At 43.3% G+C, this 22,478-nt stretch overlaps 2 protein-coding genes across 2 annotated transcripts; both read right to left on the reverse strand.

Moving 5' to 3' along the window:
• Positions 1-11,404, reverse strand: LOC130113421 (cytochrome c1-like). Its single transcript, XM_056281022.1, has 5 exons — positions 11,236-11,404; positions 7,934-8,034; positions 6,899-6,971; positions 6,164-6,184; positions 1-2,097 (listed from the first exon to the last, which is right to left on the reverse strand). The coding sequence occupies exons 1-5, from the start codon at positions 11,306-11,308 to the stop codon at positions 1,661-1,663; spliced, it is 705 nt and encodes a 234-aa protein (XP_056136997.1). The 5' UTR covers positions 11,309-11,404; the 3' UTR covers positions 1-1,660.
• Positions 11,405-17,757: 6,353 nt separating this feature from the next.
• Positions 17,758-22,388, reverse strand: LOC130113420 (ras-related protein Rab-33B-like). The gene is made up of 3 exons (XM_056281021.1): positions 22,170-22,388; positions 19,271-19,449; positions 17,758-18,289 (listed from the first exon to the last, which is right to left on the reverse strand). Exons 1-3 carry the CDS (start codon positions 22,386-22,388, stop codon positions 17,923-17,925), a joined length of 765 nt encoding a protein of 254 aa, XP_056136996.1. The 3' UTR covers positions 17,758-17,922.
• Positions 22,389-22,478: the final 90 nt, after the last annotated feature.

A 22,478-nucleotide genomic window follows, 5' to 3' on the forward strand; every position in this document is an offset into this window, starting at 1 on the left:
CTCTTTATTGAATAACTTTTAATTTCCCTTCTTAAATCAGCAGGAATGTTTTGAAAAACAAGTGTATAACAACAAGTTTTGACCAATACAAAACATTTATTGCCAAGAAATATTTATGGATGACTATGGTTCGTGTATTCCCTTGATCATTTTAAAATTTCACATAAAAAAAAAAAAAACCCTAAAAACCAGAAAGTGTTTCAGCACACAAAAAAGGGCAAAACATGTCTGAACACAATACCGATAAGGATTATTGGAAGAGTCGTCACCCGTGTATGTAAATAATACCCTTTTCACACTGGCCAAAAAAAACTCCACTAACATCCGCCTTTACATTGACCACCAAAGTTGGATGTTAGAGGGATTTTTGGCCAGTGTGAAAGGGGCATTAGTGAGTGTAGTGTATAAAAATTTCAGAGGCAAGTCAACTACTCAGCTAAAGTAGACGCAGATTGGCCTGATTAGTTGTTAAGAATTGTTTGTTAATGTGTGTAGTTTTGGGGACAAGTGGCATCCCACAGATCGGATGCAAAAAAAAAATGTCAGTAATTTTGTAATGAGCTTAGCTTACTGTCGATCTCCATTTTGTCTTGATGAGAAAGTGAGGACGTGATGAAGAAGGACAGACAGACGGTGATAATGTCGATAAAGTCTCAGCAGGTCTTAAAAGGAAGACGATGCGTTCAGGGGTCTGTTTGGTACCCAGGGCACAGCCACCGGCAAACTTTTCCCATTTAGACTAAAGATTTCCTATTTTAACACAATGTTATTTCAACTTTGAAGCAGTCACACTTTACAGTCTCGACCAGTCATGATATCACAGTTTAAGCCGTCCTGTATCTCATTCTGGGAAGACTAGAGCACATAAGCACTTTGGAAGGGATGTAAAAAGGCCACAGGAAGAGGAAACTGCTGGTAGGAGTCTGGTCACATTTCACAATAAGAGCAGAACTACATGGTCACATATCTCCAATCAAAGTTATCTGCATAATTAACGTTCTCATGCATTTAAGAGTTATGGTATATGAAGCACTCACTAAATTTAAGAGTGCAAGAGGGGATGTACTTTAAATATTAACAGAGGGAATAATTAGCTAGAAAAAAAGATAGCGCTTATTCCCCCCTCTTATTTTGCGGTTGAGACAAGTGAACCAAGTACCAGGTGCAGGTTCAAGTCAATTTTAAGGGTACTTGCAATAATCTTTCCATCAGGTCAGAGATCAGGGTGCCATGAGTTAAATTCACATACTGAGTTCTTTCCCTTACACACCCCCACTCAGCAAGCCTCCAAAGAGCTGCATAAAATAAGTGTATGGGAGCTTTTTATTTTATTTTAATTTTTTATAAATTAAGTGTCCTTAATAGTACAATCCAACTTTGCTGCTTATTGTCAAATGTTTGTACATTGGGTCTGTGTAAGGTGGATTCAGGTAAGGGTCAGGGGCCCTCAGAGAAACTGAACTGTTAGACCCTATGTGACTATATATTTTTCCAAAAGGAGGACAACATGGAAGAAATATGCTTGAGCTTTTTCCTATAGATCATTAACAATGGTCTAACAGTTCACTTTTTGTCTGCATCAAAAGCAAATGGACACACAGTACAACTAACTACCCCTGTACCCTTCCCATTTTGGGGTGGACCTAAAGCCGTCAAAGCCTCATGCTGCCACCTCGGCGGTAGCGCTCTCGGCTTCAACAGGGGGAGGGACTTCTACCACTGCCGTACCGACACTCTCAGCTGCGGGGGCCTCTGCCGCTACGTCCTCCGTGCTGACTGCCTCCACGGTGACTACCTCCACAGCAGCAGGGCCAGCCTCAGTGGCGGCCTCCTCTGCAACAGGTGTGGGAGCTTCCTCAGAAACTGCTGGCTCGGCAGGGACTTCAGCAGTGGCTGCCTCTTCAGGTGATGGGGACGCTGCTTCCTCAGGAACGGCCTCGAGGACAGGTTCGGCAGCGGTCTCTGACACGGTCTCTGCCGCCGGGATGGCTGCTTCGGGTTCTGCGATCAACTCAGGTGTGTCAGGCGCTGCCTCCTCCACTGGGGCAAGTTCAGCTGTAACGGCTATGGCCTCTGCAACGGGTGCCACCTTGGCTGCTGATGAGAAAGACAAAGTGGGAAGAGAAACACAAACCATCTGAAAGGCCATTTCTCATCAAATTTTGGGATGCAACAAAAGGACATTGCAGTAACTTTAAATTGGTAGAAGAAGAAAAATAGTCAACAGGAAACAGAACGACTTTTCCTGGTGAAAGTTTGTATTGCTCCTCTGGCAGGTGCAACAGCCAGCCAGCCACTGCAAGTTTAGGTTTACTACCAATATTACCAGCAGGTCTCTCACCTTGCAGACTAATCAGGTACAGGTGGCAAGGGTTACACACAGTCAGACAGCACTACTAATCCCCTCAATTACTTCAGTCGGCCTCATCTAAATCAGGCAGATCAGCGGAATGTCCCAAAATCTCAAGCCTGGCCACCACCTGACCTCCAACACTCCAGTTGAGCTAAAGCCAGTTGCTTTATAAAATCTGAAACAAGGATTTCAAATATCTCTACCCTGGATCCAAGTCAACCCCAAGGTAGTCAATTGTGATCAAACTCGTGAAGCTTACGAAGCGCTGCAAACTAAAGCAGCTGGTTTCAAAAACAATTTTAGCAAAGAGCGGGATAATCCACGACTATTATGCTATCCTGGAGACAGAGGTGGGGTTGGCCCCTGGAGAGATGGCTTTTAAATTTTTTATTTTTATTTTTTGAATTTTCCCCCTTTTTCTCCTCAATTGTATCTGGCCAATTACCCCACTCTTCCAAGTCATCCTGGTCGCTGCTCCACTCCCCCCTGCCGATCCGGGGAGGGCTGCAGACTACCACATGCTTCCTCCGATACATGTGGCGTCGCCAGCTGCTTCTTTTCACCTGACAGTAAGGAGTTTCATCAGAGGGATGTAGCACATGGGAGGATCACAGTATTCCCCCCAGTTCCCCCTCCCTCCTGAACAGGCACCCCGGCCGACCAAAGGAGGCGCTAGTGCAGCGACCATGACACATACCCACATCCGGCTTCCCACCTGCAGACACGACCAATTGTGGACGCCCGACCAAGCCGGAGGTAACACGGGGATTCGAACTGGCGATCCCCGTGTTGGTAGGCAACAGAGACAGACTATTCTTTAACTCATATTACAAAATGAATGTTAAAAGATGGAAGTTACAGGAAGTCAACAACTAGAACTGCCCCCCATTACACACTTTAGTTCCCAACACTGGGGTTTACTATTTGAAACCCTGCGTTGGGCGTCACAGGGAGCATGACCAGCAGCAGTTCTGGGCAGGAAGTTGGCAGTTCCCCATTGTAAATAGCGTCCCCTACAGATGGTGGCGTGCCTGTACAGCTACAGGAGTAATGCGGGTGGGGGGGGGCTCTAAGTGTAACAGTGGACAGAAATGGAGTCTACATGCTCCCAAAACACAGCTGTACGTTAACAAGACCTTAGGACAGGGGTGCCCACTACGTCGATTGCGATCGACCAGTAGATCGCGAAGGCAGTGCTGGTAGATCTCCATGACATTCCAAAAAAACTTTTTTTTATTTCAAGACATTAGCCTATAATCTGTCCTCCATTTGGCATTTGCCTTTTGATTGACGTAAAGGACGGCCAGTCTGCTGTTGCCTAAAACCAAAGATTCTAGAGCGGAACCTAAAACTTTGTTACATTAGGTTACCATAACAACCAGAGCCCTTCTCGAATGTACCTTGAAGTTCACCTGCCCACAACGTGAGCTAACGCAGAACTGCATCGAGCTAGCTAGTTCAACTCTCTAAAAAAAAATTCTACTAAAAAGTGAAAAAACAAAAATGAGTGGGGGAGCCGAACCTAGCAAGAAACAAAAAACGTACCATTTCCATGTGGAATGGGAGGAGCACTTTTTTTTCACCATGTCTTATTCCAAATGCGTTTGTCTCATCTGTCAGTCTAGCATTGCTATCCCAAAGAAAGGAAATGTGGAGAGGCACTTTCGAACTGTTCATAAAAACTATGGCAATGACTTCCCTCCGAAAAGCGAGCTGAGAAAGAGAAAGGTGAGGGAACTAAAATCACAGTTAATCGCCCAGCAGTCATTTTTCACGCAGCCGAATTCAAAGGCAAAGGCAGCCACCGAAGCATCTTTACGGGTGAGTCACTCCATCATTAAGCATAAGAAAGCCTTCCAAGATGGAGAGATGATGAAAGAGGCCTTCCTTGAGGCAGCAGATTCGTTGTTTCGGGACTTTAAAAACAAATCAGAAATAATATCTTCAAACAAAGCTCTCCAGTTATCAAGAAATTCTGTCACAAGGCGCTGTGAGGTGATGGGCGATGATTTGACACAGCAGCTTTGGAGGGACATCGTGGACTGCGAGTGTTTCTCACTACAATTGGACGAGTCTACGGACATAAGTGATACGGCCCAATTGTGCATTTTCATTCGCATGGTGTTTCAAGATATGACCGCAAAAGAGGAGCTCTTAACAATACTAGCCATGAAGGAACACACGTGGGGAGAGGACATTTTCAGATCTTCAAAAACTTGGTGGATAAAATCCAGCTCCCAGTGTGTAAACTGGTGTCAATCACCACGGACGGTGCGCCTGCTATGGTGGGCCGCTCGAATGGATTTATTGCCAAGTGCAGGGAGGACGATGCTTTCCCGGACTTCCTTAATTACCATTGCATAATACACCAACAAGCATTATGCGCAAAAATGCTAAACATGAAAGAGATCATGGATGTGGCAACCAAACCCGCCTGTTCTATTCGAGCGAGGTCTCTTCAAAGACGGTTGTTTGGTACACATTTGGAAGAGGCTGACTGTAACTACTCTGGCCTCTTGCTACACACTGACGTGAGATGGCTTAGTAGAGGGAGATTCTTGCAGAGATTTCGAGAGCTCTGTCCAGAGATTAAGGAGTTTCTCCTTATCACTAAACATGCGGAACACAAGCAACTTAATGACAATCAGTGGCTGCTAGACTTGGCGTTTTTAACTGATTTAACCAACATGTTGAACGAGCTTAACTTAGAGCTGCAAGGAAAAGACAAAAGCGTGGTAAACATGATCAGCTCAGTTAACGCTTTCAAACGGAAAATGCAACTTCTGTCCTCAAAGTTGCAGCGCTGTGATTTGGGAAACTTCCGAAACCTCGCAGCAGAGCTGGAGAAGCAAGGGAGGGCGTGTGCGCAGCTTGACAGTGCACGCTACACAGAGCAGATTGAAAATGTCCGGTCAGACTTTGACAAATCGTTTCAAGACTTTGCTTTGCTTGAGCCAATCGCTACATTTATGTGCTACCCATTTGGGGAAGATACAGAGGTGGATTCCCTCGCCTCAAAAATGGCAACACTGTTTCACCTGAACTCGTCTGCAGTGGAGGATGAGATGCTGACAGTACAGGCTGACATTCAGCTTAAGTCCAGGGCGCATGGAGAGTTTTGGAACTTACTTACAGAGGACAAGTACCCAAACATGAGGAAATGCACAACCTCCTTGATGGCATTATTCGGCTCTACTTATTTGTGTGAGTCAGCCTTTTCTCACATGAAGATTGTCAAGTCCAAATACCGTTCCACCATGACAGATGATCATTTGGAGGCCTGCTTGAGGCTGGCTACCAGCAGCTACTGTCCGAACTATGCAACCCTGTCTGACTCCCTCCAGTGCAGGTCATCCTCAGAGTAGAGAGGTAGAGATCACAAATCTATTTACCACAGCTGTAAAGGTTCATGCAGTGATGCAATTTCAACATAGTGTAGTAGCAAATGCTTGGTATGATTATTGCCTGTGTAAGGTTCAATATAAATGCAAATCCATTGCAATACTGTATATGTAACACAACATGTATATAAATACACACACTGCATATAAATGTTCATATATATATGTAAAACATGTATTGAGTATTTTTATTATTATTTTTAATATGAGTAGATCATTTTGACCTGGTCATTTTAAAAGTAACTCACGAGTCAAAAAATTGTGGGCACCCCTGCCTTAGGAGAACCAGGGAAGTGGACAGGTCAAATTGGGATTCAGAAGTTCAAAAGAGGAGAAACAAATTGATTCAAAAAGACAGTGCATGTTTTCAGCCATTTATTAAAAAAGAAAAGAAAAAAAAACTACTTACCCGTCTCTGCATCTTCAGCATCTAGAAACAGAAATAAATTCCTTTAACTGCATGATTAAAAACGTTTTCTATTGTGTATTCTTTAATACAACCCATCTCTGGATCATGTTGCCCCTGGACATCCTCATAACTCTCATCTCAAGGCACCAGTAGAGATTTTACTTATTTGGAAAATGGAGTGCAGTCATTGTCCATCTTAAGGCCAGTAAATCCAAACCGTATTGGACACAGGTCTTTGGGTTGTGGTTTCTAAAATGGGCCGTAACAAGCCCAGACTACATGTACCAGCTGAACTTGTGAAGGTAGTGCCTTAAAAACGTATGAGCAACAGTTAACTAGCCTGAGCACAAAGCTTCCCCCTCTGGGCTTAGATGCCACCACAGATAAATGGTTTGCAGACATAAATTAAACTAGACAGGCCAGATTAATCTATTGAGACTGGCCACTCAACCATGTTTGATATTTGGGTGACACAGCCAGATCCAAGTGAAACATTTGCCTCATCTGCAGATTTTCAGGTTTCTCCCCATTGCAGTTTAACAGGCTGTGGTAGGCCCGGGAGCTGAACGGGGTCTCTTAAGGCTGCAACATTCCTTCAGTCTGACAACTGGACTTCAGACCTTTTGAATTGCATTATTAATTTCTGGTTATTACAGAAATCTGGGCTGATAAATTGCACTGTGGGGGGGTCACACGAGACTGTATTTTAGATGCATTTGTGGTCAGGATTCTCACCCTTTGTGTCGGAGCCCATGTCAGCAAGTCTGTCGTTGTACCGCTCGCTGTCATCATTGACCGTCTTGTAAGCCTATGTGGGGCACGAAGGGGTGGGTAAGGACAAGCCACATTATAGTTTACAACACAGGAATGGGGGGGGGGGGTTCAAAATGGATAACTAAGAAATAAAAAAGGAGCAACTTTGGGTTCTGAATGGAATTTGGAAAATAGATAAGCAGAAATTAAATGTATTTAATTTGATTATAGTTAATAAATAAATAATAAAAAAGTAAAGAATAATTTAATTATATTTAATTAATAATTAAATTCATTTAGAGTTAAACTGCATTCTGATTCATTGAAATAATGCTGTCATGCTTTCAGAGCAAACAAGTCTACCATGACCGTTCTGGTCCATACAAAGAAAGACTGCCTCACAGAAAGTACAATAGACCATCTATGCTCCTGTCCCCGTGTTGTGGGATCATGTCCAAATCATGACTGTAGTTACCATACACACAATTCTCCTCACATGATAACCGGTATCCATCTTATCCATAAAAAAAGGATCCAAAGCTGTGGGACACAAGCAACTGGTTGAGGCCAGACTGGCACTGTCCTTCCCAGTGGACATACATAGTTTTGGCATTGAGGCAAATGAATAACACTTGATCTATGGTTGAACTGTTTCCTGAGATAATCACATCCTCGTCGATGAGTATTTGCAGACAAGGTTCAAATATATATGCACGTGTGGGCCGTATGACAACACATCCATTGCTGGAGTCTTGCTCCTGCTCATGTCTTTGTGTGCAGCCAGAAACCGCTTCATTTTTAAAACCATATAAGCAGACCACGAAAAGAAACAAGCTGCATTCACCTTCAGAGTCCTACTTGTCTTTATGAGATGGACATTTTCAAATAAGGATGAAAAAAGGACCTCACCAAATGCATTCAGACAGCACAGACGGAGGAAGGAGATGCTGATAAAAGCCACAGAAATTCAACATGCTGAAAAGTCAAGGTGCAGAAATGAAAAGTTGTGAGACTCACATAGACAATCGCGGCAGTGAGACCTCCTCCACACAGGACAAAGTATGTCATGTTGGTGGAGCCTCCAGGGATCCCGAAGGCCATGTGCCGTGCCGGTTGAGCTGGAGGAGAGACAGGAAGGGACAATAAGAGGAGGGGGGGGGGACGGGTTTACTTTGTTGTTTGAGCTATAGAATTGGTTTTAAGCAGGAGGTGCCTCTATCAAAAAATGTGTTCCGTCATGAAAATCAATGAGAATGTTTTAGAAGAAAGCCTATGGTACATTTGATGCTTCTTCACAAGGTCAATCTCCCCTGGTCTTCTGGGATTGCTTTATTCAGGGGATTTAAAGCCCATGCAGAGTGATGCAGTCCCTCAGACACTTAATCTAGTTACACAAGACAACGTCACTCATTTGTTGCAGAGGGGATGTAAGATGTAAACAAGTTGCCAAAATAAACATTGGACTGTCCCATCAATTGAGCCCCTGCAAACACACAAATATACTCAGACTTCCTGCTTAAATGAGGGGGGGGGGAGTGGGCTAAATATCTGCATCTAAATTATTCAGAACATTTGTTGCACTCATGTCCACATCGGTTAAAATGCACTCGACTCACAAGCCCAGAACTGGATGAAGCAAAAATCAACACCATCTTGTCAAAACTAAATAAGAGCAATGGGATTTGAGGCCTGAGGCAGGGTCCATTAAGAGGCCATTGTTTGTTTTTTTTTTAGGTGGGCAGGCAGGCATGGCTAGCAGTGTCCTCATGCAGTTTGTATGCCCAGTACAAAGATTGCTTAGCGTTTAGAGGATTGTCAGTGGTGCATAGAGAGAAAGCCATAAATAAAGCCACCCTGCAACCAACTTCTTCGGCCTAATCTGTTAGATCATGCAAACAATAACATATTCCTGCATGCATATGCGTACACACACACACACACACACACATACAGGAGGTAGGCCGTTCAATTGACAGATGTAATTACATTTAAATAAGCTAGAACAGATAGCCTTGGGTTTATGTTTAAGCATCAGTTATTTGCATATATATACATAAAAAAATGCTTAACAAGAAATTTGTTTTCACAGTCCATTTGGAGATTAAGAAACAAAGTTATATTTCATTAGTAACAAAAAAAAGAAGAAAAAGCATGATGTGATGACATGGAAAAAAACCCCCAAACAAATACACTTGCTACAAGAATTATGTATAATGCAGTCGTTAAATGCAAGTGCTTTGGAGGGTTGTGTTATACTTCAGTGTATTTGTGGCCACATTTCCACCCCCAAACAAGCTGGTTAACCCAGTCAAGGAAACGAAAGAACAGAATGTACAACAGCGAAGCCTCCCTCCCCCTTCTGTCCATGTCAAAAAGGGAATCACATTTTAATGTGCACCTTTCCCAAAGGCAAATACCTCTCATCAAAATATCCAATAAACTGATCACATACTGCAATAAATTGATCACATATTGCATCACCAATAAGTCCCTCTCAGATTCTTTTCAAGTAGTAGTGGCATCAATTAGAATAGGATCAAAATTAGAAGAAAAAAAAAGTGGAGTGGGAACAATGTTTGGTGAAGGTGAAGAACGACATCAGAGACGCTGGGGCATCCTTGAAGAACTACTCTAAACCGTCTATCTGGTCATTAATACCCATGACACAGCAGCACGCAGCCCGGACACAGCCGAGTACAGGTTATTTATAAGAGGTAATCGGTTAATCCTTTTTGGACAGGGTTAAAGCCTGTCAAAATTGGGACTAGCACGGCAGGCAACCTAAAAACAAAAATAGTCAAGATGGCCACCCATATGTCCCTGATGCATGCAGACATGAGTGAGCATGTATGGTCACATGCCACTTGCCAATTTGGGAGGAAAGAAAAAAAAAAGAAGAGATGTGATTTTGGTGGAAACAGTGAGGAGAATATCCAGAGTTAACACACAACCGGGTGGCTTGGCCCTGTGGCCCCAAGGGCTTTGTTGGTGTGTGTTGTTGTTGTATGTTTGTTATGCAACGCAAGGGCAGACTGTCTGCTCCCTGACATGCACGTCAGGACTCACATCCCCATTAACACACGGGCCAAACGCAAACTCATAATCTCTCAGCAAGCACTCGCCCTCTTACACATGCACACAGACAAAAGCGTGGCATAACACCTAGGAAGTCTCTTTCCACTATTGTGATCTACAATATCTAGGGCCTACAAATAATGATAAATAAAAAAAGCTTTTCCAGGTCAAACATTTCAACCAAGCGGTCCTACCGAGTGTTACTGCGCATGCGCGTGCAGAACGCAGTAAACCCCTTTATGACAAAGGTCAACCGTTGTCTTGCAAATCAAGATGTCCGGAGCCAAACTTCACAGCAACCACCCTCTATAGTGGCTGCAGTAGGATTTGTAGTCGGAAATAAAGGCGACAAAAAAGGGGTCGAGTCCCCATCCCCCCCCCCCATCCAGGTCGAATCCCTCGTGCAGTGAGGCGTGAGGAGATCCAGCAGCACAGGATGATACGAGCAGGAACGCGTGAAAAGAGAAAGCGACCTACAAATAACAGTGATAAAGCCACAAATCCCCCAGAGCCAACATGCAATCTCTCCACGGAGCACTCTGAAACGCAGCTGGGCTACACAGATTCAGCTCAGGGGTTCAGTACATTTTGAAATAATACTTTAGAACTGCACGTTTTTGTTTTAAGCTTAGAGGGCCTAATGCAAATTTAAGACGATCTGCAATCAAACGATGCTGAGATTTTCATCGCTCGACTCACCCCTTTATGCACCGGTCAAAAACAGCCATATGGCATTTCTAATGGACACAATGTAGTGGTGAATAGAACCAAGGCCCACTTTCCCCACTGCCATAGGCTTTCCCATTACAAAATGTGCAGTACTGCGTGTTCCCTAGGTAGGACACACCTCCCTCAAACTTTATGTGGTGTGTCAATGCGCTTCAACAAGCTGCTAAACTAAGGCCAATTTATCATCTTTTTTTTCTTTCTTTCTTCCTCCCCACGGGCAGATCCATTCAAAACTTACGTTTTCACTCAATATTTCACACAAATCCGTTTTCATTGTCCAAACCCTGGGAGTCATTTTAACAATCTGAAATAGCTCCGTCAAATTCAAAATTCAGCCAATTCACCGACTCTGCTAAAAACAGCTTCCATTAATGAGCGCCACCGTGTCACCTGCGCAACATCAATCAGATTGTTGGAGTCTAATTGCCGTTGCACGGGTTCAGCAGCAGCGGTTTAGGCTATGCACTTAAGTAAAACGTCGAAAAGTCGGCTGAGAAGACGACAGTTTAACTCACCATTCCTGAACGATGGTTTGATTGCCCTTCGTGTCAGGGGCCCAAGTTTCAGCCATGCCCGTCTGCAGAACATGTTTGCTCGGCCGGTTATTATGTTTATTTATTTATTTTATCCACCAGATGACTGAAGAGGAGCGTGCGGCGCAGCGGTTGATAAAGGCAGGCTGAGACGGAGCCCCGCCCCCTCTGCTAAACTAGCAGCCTGCGTCACCTCAACACAACGCAACGCAACTCAACACAACACAACGCAACGCAACGCAACGCAACGCACGCAAACACGCATGCGCAGGGCCAAAAAAGACTCATGGTCGTTAGGTAGGCCACTCGAAAGGAGTTTACGCAACCTAATGCAGAAAAGCCCAGGTCGCGTGCATCAAGACTCAACGTAAACGAGGATCCATCCTTACAAAACGCAGCATGAGGACGTGTTAATACCAGTAGATTGATCTTAAAGAGGTTAGTAGGCATTTGGCAGGTTCATGATCCTGTTTTGCACCCAGCCTGTTGTTGTGTCTCTCTGGATAAGAGGTACAAGTGGGCAGTTTTAGGCAGGCCGCTGGACCTTAGAGCTGAAATTTACCTCAGCGAAGTCTCACTTTGTCGGCCTACAAGGTCTGTTGTATGGCAGGCCATTTTAAATGTCGATCTCTTTATGGATAAAGTCACTTTTCACTAGTTGAAATATCAATTTCTGAAACCTGAAATTGGAAGTACAACTAGTTATAATTCACCGTTGACTAGTTAAAATGCCAGTTACTGATTGATTTTGATATCAGGAATTACATTCCAAATTCAAACCCCAAAATAGATTTGGGGTATCAGCAACAGGCATCTTATATGTCTAAGCAAATCAGATTTAATTTCTGATCGCAACAATTAAAGTCGGTATTCTAACAAGTTAAAACATATTTGATGTCCAAAAATTAGGGTTTTGTCATTAAAACTGATATTATCAAAGGATATTTTAACTAGTCAAAATTGCCTTTGTGAATGTCAAAATATAGAGATTAAAGCTTAACTTGCTTGCCATACAACAGCAGACCTGTAGGCTGACAGTGTGAGTCTTTGCTAAGGTAAATATTAGTACAAGTCCTTTACTGTAATAGCCCGCCTGTAGACCTATGTCTTATTGAAAGAGATGCGAAAACAGGATCATTAACCTACTACTAACCTTCTGGAGATCAGTCTACTATTATCTCATCTTACATTTTGTAAGGATTGAGCCTCCATCGGAGCCAGGCTTGCTACCTACTGAGAAGCTTTGCTGCATGCGACCTGTGTATTTCTAAAATATTAGTCTGTGTAAACCTGAAGGGTAGCCTACCTAAGGGTGATGGGTCACTGTGGCTGGGATAAATGGGTCATTGGCTGGGATAAAAACTCTGTATAGACCCCCTCTGAGGAGGAAGGAGCACCCAACCTTCACATTGTTTCAGGTGGATTACTCTGTCATTACTGTAAGTTACTTGGAAAGGTAGCAAACAGAAGTTGCATAATGCCCTGTAATTGGGTGCTATTGTGGGCCTACAGTTACATGCTGTGTCTCAGACCCAAGCAGAGATGTCCAAAGCGTATTGGTGACAGAGACAGAAAGGGAGACGAATACAGTAAAGACAAGTATAGCGGTAGGATATTGATGAGCATATACATACAAATATAAGGGGCTGACATTAGGGTGCACAGTTGCTGGTTGATTACAGTTAAGCTTAATGATTCGGCATGGTGACGAGTCTGCATATAGACGGGAGGTTGATCAGCTGGCCCTCTGGTGCGGCCATAACAACCTGGAGCTGAACACACTCAAAACAGTGGAGATGACTGCACTTCAGGAGGAGTCCCCCGACACGGCCCCCCTCCCCACCATACTCAACAGCACAGTGTCTCGGGTGAAAACCTACAGATTTCTGGGTTCCCCAATCTCCCAGGACCTAAGGTGGGCATCCAACATCGACACAATCATCAAAAAAGCCCAGCAGAGGATGTATTTTCTCCACCAGCTCAAGAAATTCAACATGCCTTAGAAACTGCTGATTCAGTTCTCCACTACAATAATCCAGTCTGTCCTCTGCACGTCCATCACTGTCTGGTTTGGTTCGGCCATCAAACAGGACAGGGACAGACTACAACGGACAGTTAGGTCTGCAGAGAAAATCATTGGTGCCAACCTGCCCTCCATTCAGGACTACTACACCTCCAGAGTCAAGAAACAGGCAGGCAACATCACTGCCGACCGAATCACACCCTGGTCACAACCTGTTCCAACTCCTCCCCTCGTGGAGGCGCTACAGAGCACTGTGCGCCAAAACAACCAGACATAAAAACAGTTTCACAACCATTTTGTTTATACAATGCTGTACTGTACATTGTACGTATACTGGTACGCTCTGTCATGTCCATCTATGTCAGGCATGTAAGTAAGTAACCTGCTAACATCCACTCAGCATCTCTGATATATTCTCTGCACCATTGCACTTCATCATTTATCACTTTATCATCTCTTATTTTGCCTCTATAAAGTCAATCCTTGTGTATATATCTGAATATTGTTGTGTTGTAGTGTTGTTAGTCTATGTTAAGTACACCGAAAGAGCCACGAAAGCGGACTCAAATTCCATTTATATGCAAACCTAAATGACCAATAAACATGATTCTGATTCTGGTAGCCTCTGTCATGAATGCAAATGGCTGACGCTGAAGGTGGAGTCACACAGAGCGATGATTGACAGGAAGCCCAAGCCATGGAAAGAGATTCACTTTGCTTCACTGAAACGTGCGGTGAGGGAATAAGTTTTTCTCCAGCGCCCTCTCGTGGTAGTAGAGCATGGGGACGCTGATGGGCCACCGAAGAGACGTCCTAACTCACTGTTTTACAACTATGAGCCATGAAGGTCTGTGTTTATGGAGGTTTTAATTCCAACCCAACACTGCACCAACCAGCTCATTTCACTGATCAGTCCTCCATTGTCTGGTTGAAGGGTGTAGTTTTGGGTGGGAAAGAAACTCAGCTCAACAGGTGACTCTCCAGGGCAGGGCAGAGTTGAATAACACTGACGTTTGATTGACAATAATCAAACCTCTAAAGCAGTGGTTCTCAGTCAGGTCCTCAGGTACCACCAGTGCTGTTGGCTTTCTATCATGATAACTGGAACGGAAGAATGTAATGGCCCACCAGGTAGAATAGAAAAGCAGAAGTACTATATTTTCATCTGCCAATGAAAAGTCTTACAAAAGTATTTGTAAGACTTTTCATTGGCAGATACCCAAAACTATGTAGAAGCAAATTGTAAGGGTTGCAACGGTAATGACCTCGGTTGCTTTGCTAACCAAAGTAGCGCAAAAAACAAGAGTATTGGAAGCTAGGTTAAGAGGAGAGGTGATGATTAGTGAGCAGCAGTATGGTTTCATGCCACGAAAGAGCACCACAGATGCGATGTTTGCTTTGAGAATGTTGATTGAGAAGTATAGAGAAGGCCAGAAAGAGTTGCATTGTGTCTTTGTAGATTTAGAGAAAGCATACGACAGGGTGCCAAGAGAGGAGGTGTGGTATTGTATGAGGAAGTCTGGAGTGGCAGAGAAGTATGTAGGAGTGGTGCAGGATATGTATAAGGGTAGTGTGACAATGGTGAGGTGTGCGGTTGGAATGACAGAGGGGTTCAAGGTGGAGGTGGGATTACATCAAGGATCGGCTCTGAGCCCTTTCTTGTTTGCAATGGTGATGGACAGGTTGATGGACGAGATCAGACAGGAGTCTCCATGGACAATGATGTTTGCAGATGACATTGTGATCTGTAGCGAGAGTAGGCTCCAACATCCCCGCAACCCTGAGAGCAGGATAAGCGGTTCAGATAATGGATGGATGGATAGATGTGTTAGTTTGGATATGTGTGTTCTTGTAGTTTTTGGATGTGTCTTTGTCTTTCTGTTGTGCTGCTGTGGACTGGGGGAAACGGCATTTTGTTTCATTTCATATACACAAGTGCATGAAGTGAAATGACAAATAAAGTGTTCCTGATTCCTGATTAATCATATTCATTAATATGGCATTATTCTACTGAACATAAAAAAAACCTAACATGTCTCAGTGTACACTGGCTTAAGAAAATATTCACCTCTCATTGATTTTTTTTCTTGTTTTGCTGTTTTGCAAAGTGAAATTAATACATATATATATTTTCAATCTCACTTTTTATAAATAATTTTTGAGCATTTTTTTCCCTACTCCAGTAGACGTGGGCCAAATTCTCTGATTGCATCCACCCATTGTTCCAGTTATCTCAGCATCAGGGAGGTGCCGCAACGTGAATGACAGGTAAGTGTAATGAACCACCAGGAAGCAGAGGAGCAGTGCTGCTGCTGCGGTTAACAGGAGCTTTATAGAGTGGGAAGGCCCAGCCAAAGCCTAGACCTAATCAGACTCCACTGATAATACGGCATTACCTGAAAACCGCTGTCTGCTGACACTCCTCATCTGCTGAGATAGATCTGGACCACATTTGGATGCAGGAATGGGGGAGGAGGAGGGGTCTTTCATTTTGAAGATAAAATAAGAATAATATATTAGAAATATATATATATAATAAAAATGTATAATAAATATATAAATAGAATATGATAATATACATCATATATATTATATATATAAATAAAGTATAATAATAATAATAAAAAAAAATAAGGGGTTCTTTTGGGGGTTGTGTGAGTATGTAACTGATAAGCACACAGGTCAAATCATTTTGTAAAGGGCACTATTGACTGTACTGACCCACCCTAGTATACTACTATGTCAGTGGCATACTGCTACGTCTATTGTATGTTCATGGGATTGAAAACGTTCCTCTCCATGACAAAACAATGAATAAAACAATACAATTAGCATGTAAAGCGTTCTCAATAACACTTTTAATGTTCAATACAACAAAACCAGATACAGATATTTCTAAGATTAAGCGAACTGTGTCTGTACTCCTTTTCATTTCGTGCAAAGACTTAACACAGCTATGAGTATTTTGAATGAATAAATAAAAACACATGGAATACATGCTTATAATCCAACGCCTGCAAGCTGTTGGTCTGGAAAATGTCAAATGTCCCCCCACCCTTCTTCTGTCTGTCCTTGTGTTGACCTTATCTTTATTATACCATGACTTATCCATCAGAAGTGGAACTCATCAAATATTTTCCCACTACGCAGCCAATTAGTCATATTCAACGAGCCAGAGCAAGAGTTATGAGAACTATAAGGACCATTGTCTCATCCTGGTATGTCCTTATCTTCTTCCTCAGAGTAGCTGAGTGGTTGTTAGAGAACAAGGCTGGTTAAAGGGCAGCTGGTCAGTGCTCATTCTTTGAGACATGTGATGAATACCACAATAGGGATTCCCTTTTCCACGTGGAGGTGATAGGAAGACACAGCCATTTATCAGCTGGCTGGTGAATGTTGCACTGGTGTGTCACGGACGCCTCACAAGTGCAAACACACACGCGCACACACACACACACACACACACACACACACACACACACACACACAGCTGCTGTTGGCGTCTCATAGGCCTATATGCACGACACTGAGAGAGAGGTTGGCCCTCATGTGATGAGGACATCGGTGGTGAATCAGCGATTAGACAGACATAGACACGGCACATGTGATACTTTCTCCATCATGAACACTTCTCGTGCACCAGGCCCGTGTATGACTGCCCGAGTGTCCTTTTTCCTCCAACAACCAAACCCTATTAGCTCCAGTTAGTGGATACTGTCATCGGCAAGCAACGTGCCACGTATGTATTACTGAATATGTAGTTGATCTTCTTGTCCTGTGCAACCTACATAAAAAGTGTGAGCAGCTAGGACATAATATCTTGCCAAAGGACATGTTGGCAGGACAGAGCCGCTAATGGACACAGTAGCTGATATAGCCATTTAAGTTAAAAAAAAAAAAAGGAGAGTTTTCTCTAAGCTTTTGGCAACATTGCTTAAAAATGCTTAAAGTTGGTTTCTATCAAGAGCCTGGCAAGTTTTGGGTCGAGGTTAGCATAGAATATTTTAGCAAAAGCTAGGCTACCCACAGCAACTTGGCCCCAAAATAAAACCGTCTTCCCTCGGTTGTAAATCCAGAGGAACCAACGCTACTTTGATGCTTTCAGAAAATATTAAGCCGTTAAACTCAATTCCCTGTGTGGAATGTTCTCCTTTGACAACAAACCCAAAACGGCCCGGTGTCACTCTATGGACACAGCGAGGGCTTTTATTTGGTACCAACTATTTCTGCAGGCATGATCCTGTCATACACTTTGGATACAAGCCCCCCCCCCCATCACCACATCACATTTAAAGGCTTTTATTTTACAAAGATTATCAATAAAGATATCACAAATATAAACAAGATTTTTACATTAAAAACAACGAAGAGTTAAAAGTACCTGAGAAAATACACTTGGAAATCATTTTGTCAAGACTAACAGCAGTTTCCTAGTTGGGTTGGTTACGATCGTGGAAATAAAACATGTTTTGAGAGTGAAAGTACAAATGGTCTTCTTTGGTCAAAATTAACATGTAATATACAAAATATGTTTACATTAACCAAACATTTGCATGTTCTCAGTCTCTCCCTCTCTCATACTCACAGAGTTAATTCATCACAGTTTTTGATCAGAAAGGGGGGGGGCATGTCCTAGCGCTCCATTTTCAGCAGGAGCAACCCCAAAAGTTTTTGTCCGGCTTCTTCTTGGCGGGTACTTTAAAAGAGCCACTGGATCCCTTAGAGATCAGCAGTGGCGTGGGTTTCCTCTGCCTCTTCAGCCTTGTAGCCAGAGCCATGACGATAGCCTCCACCTTATCCTGGCGATACGACATGGCCACGTCTCTCCACCCCCTTCTGCGTGCCCCTTCCTCTGCTCTGCTTGCCCCACTGTCAGGGGGGCACTTAGCGGAGGTTTCAAACAGCATCATGCCGTGTGCCTCAGCAAGCCTCACGGCTTGCTCCCAGCTCACCTGGTGGTCAGCCTTAACAGCACATGGATCCCGCAGGTCGCTCTTATTACCCACAAGGTACCTGGGGGAGGAAGGGAGGGCATAAGAGGGATCGAGCCGATGATGAGATATGTAGAAATCAATGAATCAGTAGTCAATCATTTGCGATGGAAGAGCACAGCTATGCAGGTTTTCATTCCAACCCATCAATACACCATCTGATGGCACTGATTAGTCCTCCCCTGTCTAGGTGAAGTAGTGCTAGCCAAAATGAAAAACATTAGCATGATAATCATGGGGGGGGGGTTTACACGATGTAGATATCACAATATCTACTTACATATGCAAAAAAATATCATGTTAAGAATCCAATTGAGGTTCATCACACTGAACTCTTCAGTAATGTAAAGTCCCAGACTAGTTGACAAATAATGCTCCCTAAAATAGTTCAGACCAAAGCTTGCAAGACATTTTAGGCAATACTTTGTCATTATCATCGATTTTGCCACTAAAATTGTGTATCACAAAATGACAATATCCAAATTTTAATCACGATACAATACCATTGAAAGATATTGAATGACAATATTGAATTATTGCCCAGCCCTGGGTTCAAGGTGTGCCAGTCAGCGAAATAAACTGGTGTGGTGTTGGGATGAAAAACTGCATACACATGGCCAAGTAGCACTGAAACAGATGGTTAGTTTGAGGAGGATATCAAAAGTACTTCGCAGTCCCACAAATTGCATGTTGATTAGTCATATATAAAGGACATCAAGGATTTTAACCCACCCTCCAACCTACACAAGATGATGTGTAGTTGGTATTATGAGATTGGAGCCTGAACATGATCTTGGATATACATAGTGCAAAAACAAACAGAATGATTTTTTCTTTTTTCCCAAATCATCACAAATTTCTGTCTGACATTGCTAAACATCAACTTCACATCACTGCAATGCAGGGAAGCCGAATACGGGTCTGGATCTGGTGGATAACAAGACTAGCGGTGGATAACAAGACTCTCAGGTCTCAGGCACAGTTTGGGCTCAGATGTCTGTACCTGGGGACGTCCTGGCCCAAGGAATTCTGCCTACACTCTTCTATCCAGGCAGGCAGGCTGATGAAACTGGCGGGGCAGGTGACGTCGTAGACGAAGAGGACAGAGTGAATGTCACGGTAGTAGTGCTGCACCATGGACTTGCGGAATCGCTCCTGTCCTGCCGTGTCCCACAGCTGAAGCTGCCGGGGGAGGAAGAAAAGCGGAAGGGTTAAGAAAGAGTACAGGAGGGACCAGAGGCCAATGGGAGGAAGGTGTAAGTGTGTGTGTGTGTGTGTGGGAGGGGGGGGGTGAAGTATGTTGCAATAACTACCACACATACATACCACCCAAAAAAAGAAAAAAAATCCAAAAATAAAAGACACGATGACTCATTACTGAGAAAGAATGAGGAAAGGTATAATCTCACTGGTCAATCTTATCTTTGAAAATGTATATAAAAATGCCTCCACATAGAATTCTCTGGAATAGGACTGATCAATATTGGATAACAACACTAGCATTGCCTCAAAGTCGACCATATCTTAAACAAAGATGGGCCATATTGCTCTTAGTGAAAACAATTGCACCATCTTTCTGAGGCATCGGGGAGAAATCATCCATGTGCTTTCTCATGGTTGCTCAATAGTCAACTGGAAAAAAAACTCTCTAGTTTCGGTCCTTATACTATATGGCTCCATTTATGGATTCACAACTAAGAAAAACACAATCCAAGTTACAAATCTACTTACAAGGCTGGTAATGTACAGAACAACATCTTTGATTGATATCTACTCACAACCTCATGCAGACTTTGCCTAGCATGTGCTTTCATGCTGACCATAAAGCCAGACAGTGAGATTGGATTTTTTTCTAATCCTATATTTAAAATATAAAAAAGGACTTCTTACTTATATGCATACAAACTCCTCTGCCCTGAAAAACAAGGTTCCATACTCAACACTGGTACTTCCTCTATCATGTGGTTTTTCACCAAGCACAATGGAAAGAAAAACATGACCCAAATCATGCAAAATGTATTATTGAACTAGAGGAGTGCAGATCTCTGCCAGGCGTATGCATTTCCCCTTCTCCAACAAACATTTTTTTTCACCTACCGGGAAATACACACACCAACAGAAAAAGTGTTTTTCCTGCCATTATAAGACTGTTGTGCAACGCCCAAGTCGATTGAACAGGAAATATGGAAAAAAAGTGGAGAATATGCAGGGCTCAAGCTGAAAAAAAAAATCTACCTAATAAAAATGTTTTGCCTGTCAGTCTGTGGATGTGCAGCCTCCTATAGGTGCACCCTCGCTTGAAAGCGACCAAGTCTGACACGAAATGCCAGAGATCATGCTATCATAATTTCAAAGCCCTTATTAAAAGACTTCAAATGTGTTTAAATATTGCTGTTTTCATGAATATAAAATGAATGAGGGTGAATGGCTGCTCTGCTGATTGACTTTCATTCATAAAACGTAAGAAAACATAGCTCAGCTATGGGAAACGTTTTATCGTAGCTACTGAGATGATTTCCAGCTGTGACTGTGATTAATCCTACTCTTGACATTGTATTTTTTTATAGTAGAGTTTTACCATTAGAAACTATGGCACTTTTGCGTGGTGCCGTGGTGAATAAGGTATTGTTGCTTCATCTGGTTTTCTTCCAGTTCTGCTGCGCCGAGATCAGCAGTGAATGATTTTTGCCGGCTTGCGACATACGATCGACTTCTCGTTTACTCTCAAGACTCATACCCGAATACATCCTACATTAAATGCACTTATTGTATTCAAGTCGCTTTGGATAAAGGCGTCGGCTAAATGACTGTAATGTAATAATGTGGACTCAACCAGAGATGAGATTTACGCATGCGCATCTTAAAGAAACCAGCTCAGCTATGGGAAGTAATCTCCCGTCGCTAAACTTTCTTACTGCGACCTCACGCAATGATAGCAACTGCTAAACCACTACGGTGAACAATTCCTGGCGCCACCACCCATGGTTTTGTTGTTGGTACTGAGACGATTTCCAGCTGTGACTGCGCTTAACCCTACTCTTGAGATTGCGTTTTTATAGTGCAGTTTTAACATCGGAGGTTATCGGAATTCAGCATGGCGGTGAGTCGCGCATGCGCACGGTTGACTCAGATCAGGCAGCGACAGTAAGCAGCGTTGGTCGAGCGAGCTAGAGTGAATGAGGGAATGAGAGAGCGGCGATAGCGAGAATAAACTAATAAACGTTTTTTTCCAAGGTCGCCTCAACCACGAGAGGCTCGTCATCATAAAGTCATAACTGCCACACAAAAAAAGGCCGATAGGTCCCGTAATTTGCAGTTTGCGAGATTAGCCGCGGACGGACACACAATCCAGGCCACCGCCTGGCGGAGATGAGCCTTCGTTGGCAAGTACTCTTCTTTTTGTTTTTTTGGCTAGTACTCATATCCTTTCAAATGAGCTAATAAACAAAAATATCGTGCAACAAACAGGAATTTATAGAGATGTTTAATTGGCATTTGCACCGATTTGTGGCGTTGCTTTGCATCAATGTTGAATACACACATTACTGTCAAACAAAGTATGAAACGGCCATAACGCCGACGAATTAGACAGATTTTGTTGCTCTAATTGAACGTTTTGCATCCATTATTCACAAACACCAATATTTGTCTTCCTCCTCTGCAGGTTCAGGCAGGCTGCTCATGTGACTGCATCGTGAAAACACAACAACTTAAACTCAGCCAATACCTGTCCGTACTTGCTCATTGGCGGAAAGTGGTGACTCAATGACGTTGGCAGAAAGGGAAATTAAAAACGCGGCCACATGTGTGCCGTTACATTTTGTCAGTCGTGTGGCCCGTACCATTCCCAATTAAAGTTCAACCCTTAAAGATCATTTTATACACAAACTGATTCTATTTACCTTAATACATTCTCCCTCGATCTCCACCAATCTCTCTCGGAAATCCACGCCGATGGTGGCCTCGGCTCTGGTGGGGAACTCCCCTCCACAGAGGCGGTGGGTGAGACAGGTCTTCCCCACCCCGGAATCTCCGATCACAATGATTTTAAACGTCCGACAACGCACGGAGACTGAAGACACGCTGCTGAGCGAGTTGGAGAACTCGAAGGATGACTCCATTGTTGTACGTCAGTCACGACGAGGGAGAAACGGTTTTGCTTTAAAAAAAAGTTTGAATCGAATTAAAAACAGCAGTCTCCAAAAATCCCT

The sequence above is a fragment of the Lampris incognitus genome, chromosome 5 (genome assembly GCF_029633865.1).
Source record: "Lampris incognitus isolate fLamInc1 chromosome 5, fLamInc1.hap2, whole genome shotgun sequence".
In the NCBI taxonomy this organism is placed as follows: Eukaryota; Metazoa; Chordata; class Actinopteri; order Lampriformes; family Lampridae; genus Lampris; species Lampris incognitus.

Bases quoted from the DNA above. Each gene is read 5' to 3' on its own strand.
- LOC130113421 (XM_056281022.1), bottom strand. From the start codon at position 11,308: ATGTTCTGCAGACGGGCATGGCTGAAACTTGGGCCCCTGACACGAAGG. The intron at 8,035-11,235 runs GTGAGTTAAACT...TCTCTCCTCCAG, and splicing joins CAAACCATCGTTCAGGAATG to CTCAACCGGCACGGCACATG. The intron at 6,972-7,933 runs GTGAGTCTCACA...TGCCCCACATAG, and splicing joins TCACTGCCGCGATTGTCTAT to GCTTACAAGACGGTCAATGA.
- LOC130113420 (XM_056281021.1), bottom strand. From the start codon at position 22,388: ATGGAGTCATCCTTCGAGTTCTCCAACTCGCTCAGCAGCGTGTCTTCA. The intron at 19,450-22,169 runs GTAAATAGAATC...CTCCCCCGGCAG, and splicing joins TCGAGGGAGAATGTATTAAG to CTTCAGCTGTGGGACACGGC. The intron at 18,290-19,270 runs GTACAGACATCT...TTCCTCCCCCAG, and splicing joins TTGGGCCAGGACGTCCCCAG to GTACCTTGTGGGTAATAAGA.